The sequence below is a fragment of the Halyomorpha halys genome, unplaced genomic scaffold (genome assembly GCF_000696795.3).
Source record: "Halyomorpha halys isolate HHAL.00 unplaced genomic scaffold, Hhal_1.1 Scaffold950.1, whole genome shotgun sequence".
NCBI lineage: Eukaryota > Metazoa > Arthropoda > Insecta > Hemiptera > Pentatomidae > Halyomorpha > Halyomorpha halys.
In genome coordinates, this window is record NW_027112054.1 from 123235 (window position 1) to 128990 (window position 5756).

General features: G+C 38.5%; 1 protein-coding gene across 2 annotated transcripts in view; it reads right to left on the bottom strand.

Moving 5' to 3' along the window:
• The window catches only part of LOC106687365 (uncharacterized), a 155517-nt gene that overhangs the window by 94502 nt on the left and 55259 nt on the right, over window positions 1-5756 (bottom strand). For both annotated transcript variants that reach the window (XM_067049991.1, XM_067049990.1), the window contains exon 3: window positions 4289-4353. In XM_067049991.1, the coding sequence (XP_066906092.1) occupies window positions 4289-4312 (24 nt within the window). In that variant the 5' untranslated portion in view covers window positions 4313-4353. The remainder of the gene's footprint in view (window positions 1-4288; window positions 4354-5756) is intronic.

The window sequence follows — 5756 nt, forward strand, 5'->3', positions numbered from 1 at the left end:
ATAGCTTGAGTCTTGGCAGCAGCCATCTTCAACTTCTTCTTCTCACACCACGCTCCTATCAGGTTGGCGCACCGACCAGCTTCATCTTTTAATCGGACACATACAAGAGTGCACTAACTGATTAAAACAGGGCGGTTAGGAAGGCTAAAAGAGGGGCATGGAGGAGATTTTGCAATGGTGTTAATGATGCCCCCTCCACGTTCAGAATTAATAGGATTCTATCCAGGGACTATGTAAGAGGAGTGTTGGGTGCTTTTGAGGTGGAAGGGGGGTTCACCAGCTCTGAGGCGGGAACCCTGGAAGCTCTGGCACGTTCACACTTCCCTGGGTGTGTACTGATAGAAGAAAAAGACACGACCCCAACTATAGAGAGCTACACCTGTAGTAGAGATAAGTGAGTTGAGGCAAATAGGATTGACAACTCTGGCAAGGTTGAGTGGGCGATTAAATCATTCTCGCCCTTTAAATCAGCTGGCACAGATGGAATCTTTCCGGCCCTATTACAAAAAGGCCTAACGGTCTTGAAGCCATATCTCTTAGCGTTGCTCAGGGGGAGTTTGGCACTGAGTCACATTCCGTGTAGCTGGAGAGTGTCGAAGGTGTGTTATATACCCAAACCAGGGAAACCATCTTATGACAACCCTAAGGCGTATAGACCCATTTGTCTGACATCCTTCTTAATGAAGACACTTGAGAAGGTTCTGGACAGACATATTAGGGAGACTACGCTGGTAGAGAGACCACTACACAGCGCTCAATTTGCGTACCAATCAGGGAAATCCTGTGAGGATGCTTTACATCATTTAGTATCCAGGATTGAAAAGAGTTTGGCCTATAAGGATATTATGGGTAGTTTCTTCATTGACATTGAAGGCACCTTTAATCGTATTCCTCACAGAACCATGGCGAGAGCCATGGAAATGAAGGGGGTGAGACAACTTCCTTTCAGCTGGACTAATGCAATGTTGGAAGGAAGATTTCTCAAGTCGGAGCTAGGACACACTAAGATGTGGATGAAGCCCGCTGGTGGTTGTTCGCAAGGTGGAGTACTATCTCCTCTCCTGTGGTGTATGGTGGTAGACACCTTACTTGCCAGATCCAATAAGGCAGGTTTTTACACGCAGGGATATGCTGATGACATCGCTGTGTTGATAGGAGGCAAATTCCCGGGAACTATCTCAGGACTGCTTCAAACATCGGTAGACCTTATGAATGGATGGTGCCAGGAATATGGTCTGAGCATCAATCCTCAAAAGGTCAGTCTTTGTGTCTTCACTAACAGACAGAACATTGCAATCAGCTCACCGTTTCTTAACGGTGAACGATTGGGATTCTGTAGTGAAGTCAAACATCTTGGCGTTACTCTTGACAGCAAACTGAAGTGGCAACGTTATGTTGAAAGGACCAGTATGAAGGCACTGAGGTTTCTCTGGGCATGTAAAGGAGCCGCAAATCCTGGGGCCTCAAACCAAAAGTTATATATTGGTTGTGACTGGCGTGCCTTATGATAACGGGAGCCCTAAGCACCACTCCTTCTGCAGCAATGGAGGTTCTGTTCAACATTAAACCTCTACACATAGAGATTGAAGCTCAAGCCCTTAGCTCTGCATACAAGCTTATGAAACTAGGAACGAACTACCATTCCCTAACTTATGAGGGACATGGTAGACTGTTCAGGAGGATCAATGAAGACGGGATCGTGGCTATGCATTCGGATCATCAGGAGAAGAAATATAGGAACACTTACTACAGTGTAAGGGTTGATGGTTCAACCCCACACAAGCCGTGTAACGGGATAAACTGCTACACAGATCCTTAATGGAACAAGGATCTGGAGCAGAAATATGGAGGATGGATAAGCCTAATCAAGGCACATCCATTTCGTTAGGAAAGGACACCACAGTGTTTCAGGCTGAGGTGTTTGCAATAAATGTCTGTGCCCAGAATTTAATAAAGGACGGCATGAGGGAAAGGCTAATCACGATCTATACGGATAGTCAGGCGGCCATAACTACGTAACCCGCTCCAAATTGGTGGAGAAGTGTAAGGCTAACTTGAACTCTCTCTCCTTGACCAACAAAGTGTGGGTGGAATGGGTGCCAGGACATAAAGGCATTAAAGGAAATGAGAGAGCTGACTACCTAGCAAGGAAAGGATCTGAGTATGTTCCTCTCACACCTGACCCCATATGTGGAATTAGTCTCAGCCATGCGCAGAGGCATATCAAAAAGACCGCTGAGAGCAAGGCTGGGTTACTCTGGAGAAATACCAGAGGGATGGAACAATCAAAAATGTTCCTCAAAGGACCCTGCCCGAAAAGAAGCAATTGCCTTCTTAATATGGATATGAGTATCCTAAGATGGGTGACAGGACTATACACAGGACACTGTCAGTTATACAAGCATCTCTATAAAATGAGACTGATAGAGTCCCCTATCTGCAGGTTCTGCAGAAAGGAGGAAGAGACTGCTTACCACATCATCCACATCATGTGCAAATGTGATGCCGTGGCGTGTTCTTGCCTATGGTAAGGATCGTATCTTGGATCCCAAACTTTGCAAAACAGTGGATCCTTAAACATTGTCCAGATTTGCAAAGGTAATTGGGCGTTTTGAGCAGAGGAGGGACGGCGTACAATAGGCCCTCAGTGGCCGCGGTGCTTCTTGGCCGAAAAAAAAAAAATCGTGTCCCACCACATTCAGTTACTGGAGTTCTACCAGGCAAATTGTTCTTTTTCCGAAAAAATACGTTGTCTTTCAAGAGAATCGGTACACAAGGAAAAGTTAAAAGATAGGGATACTCTTCATAAGTTGAAGAGTATGAGGATAAGAAGCGCGGAGCAATGAACCATTCATTTTCTGAAAATAACTTAAAAGAACGATATTAAGACCAATAAGTTAACACCCACATTCCATATAGAGTAGTGAAGAAAACCGGAAATTTTCTCATAGTCACGAGGTGGGTTAGGCTGCCTCGGGATTCCAGCTGTTTTCAACAGTCAACGAGACGTCGGAATCACGTATCGCACAGCCAACTGGTAAGGAGATGAGTTCAAATACATCTACTAAAACAAGCCTCTTATGGAAGGACTTAAACGAGACGTTGGATGAAACAACAGTGCCAACTATCCCAGCTGGCCCACCTCGCAGAAATCTAAGGATCCCATCTTGGTTAAATAGTTATGAGTTAGGATCCTTAGCATGATCCTGAGCATTTCTAGTTTCTTTTCTATATTTGTTGTATTTTGCACACTTCATTTATTTATTTTTTTCAACAAGTTAAGAGCTGTATAAACTATATGTAAAATATTAATTTTAGTTTTTATTAGAAATAAAAACTGGTAAATATAAAAAGAGGTATCTGGTAACACTGGGAGGAGTTTACACAGATTTTAAATTTAATTGAAGTGTGATTTTTACGTGTGTGTATTAAAGTTTATTTAATTGTTTCAATTCACTGTTTTTTTTATTTAAAAGAAATCCTAAAGCCAATATAAAGTATGCAGCTTCACCAATTGTGTGATTTGAATAAACTTTCTTTATAATATTATATTTTTATTATCAATGAGCATGATATCGCTTATATTTGGAATGAATTAAAGAAGGAATCATACCTAATGCAAGATTTCTAGCAGGAGTAAACTAGTACTATATATTTTCGGTATGTTTTCAATTAGGAAAAATATTTTATTTTTCCTTTCAGCACTACGTACATCCCAGATATAAAGCTTGAATAAAAGTATGATAAAAAAACTTTCTTTGTGCATAATTAAAAAGTATAAATTTTTATATATTGGCTATTGAATGTTAATTAAATTCCCTGCAAAATAAATTTTAAAAAACAATAGGATTAATATATATTATTTAAGAAACCTTTATAAAGTCTTTCTAATGATTTGAAAATTATAAATACTCTGAAACATTCCAGATGCCCGTTTGATAGTTAATTTAACTTATTATGATAAATTAAGAAAAATCTTAATTAGGTCAACGTTTGCAAAGGTACAGCAAACTATTTTTGTATGGGACTTCGCATTCAAAAAAGCAAGGTAAGTCGTGATATTGCATACAATAGATAGATTTGAAATTTGGCATCAAAATCACGGCTCACTCAACGATCATCTTCGAAACTCTACATTACCATCCTCCAATTTCAATTTCAATATTTCTTTTTAAACTTCGTATAATGATTTCGAAGTCATTTTTTATTTTTTGTTATTTACTTATATAATAACTAATTTGTAGTGTTTTTTTCCCCTTTTATATGTATAAATATTAAATATACTCACCCTGAAAAGTAGCAACCACATCATTCCAAAATGAGTTAAGTGCTCATAGAAGCAACAGTTCACATCTGCAAACGATTATATTTGAATATTAGTTTCAAAGCATCTAATACTTAAAATTTAAAAAAACAATAAATACAACCAATGTCATATAGAGGCATTAGTTTGTGCCGAATTTACGTAATCTGATATTTTCGGCCTTTTTTTTTTTTCCTGTGTAATGTCAGGGTCAGGGGTCTCATTTTCTGATGCCACTGCTTGCTACGGACACCGGAAGACCCCAAAGACGTCGCTACTTTGATATCGCCGGATATTGACTATCGTACTACGCAAGCTAGCACCTGGACTGCCACTAATACAGCACCACAGCCGGAGGACAAGCTGGCAAGCCTCTGAGGAAGAAGCAACATTTTCAACAACACCAGGTGAAATCTCTGGAATTCACCATTTTCGCCCACGCTCAACCAGGACGAGGGAAGTGGCTAAAGGACTGCAGGACGTTACCAGTAAGCGATATATCAACATATCAATATCTGAGACCCCAAAGATTTGTCCTTAAATTTTAATATAAAATAATTAATTATTCACTCAATTAACACACTAGCCCTAACTGCCCCTCCAGGAATTAACACTTGATTTGAGAAATAGAATAACCTTGGTCTGAAGATAAAATGTCACATGATTCAAACCAGAGTTGGGGATTAGCTTGCTAGGTATTTAGTTAAAAACTAACACAGCTAAATAGTTGTCAGAATTAGTTTCCTTACAAAATTAGAACTATTTAGCTATTGACTTTGAACTACCGCTAAATGTCACGACTAAATTAGTTGTTAGTTGTCCTTTTCAACTAAAAACTAATTTCGTTGTAAGATTTAGCGGTAAATAACTGTCAATAGCTAAATTAGTTCCAATTTTTTAGAAAAAATAATTCTTTAACCCTATTAGTGGGTTCCCTAACATATTTGATTCCTTTCTTTAAAAAAAAGATGATTTTTCAATTGCGTGACTGCGTTTAGGTTTATTCATTATTACTATTAACATTTCGAATTTCTAGCATAAGAGGCCTCTTATATGTTTAGAGGTGCTGAAAATGAAAATAAATTCTATTTTGTGATAAAAATAATATCAATTTTGTGATCTCGCGCTTGCTAATTGATTTATTTTAATTCATTGGGTTTTAAGCATAGTAGGTCCCTTTGTATGTATTCAGAGGTGCTGAAAATGAAAATAATCGAGGTACTTGTTTATTCGATTTATTTTAACTTTTCGGATTTCTAACTTATATGTGTATCTTTATATTTATTTCGATAAGTGCCCAATGAAAAAAAAAAATAGTAACTTTCAAAACATATAAGAGGACCACAATATTTCAGAAACCCTAAAGGTTAAATCGAAACGCAAGTACGGGATTACAAAATCTATTTTATTTTTATATAGGGAGATGGTCAGGGTTGCGGTCAAAAGAGAAATA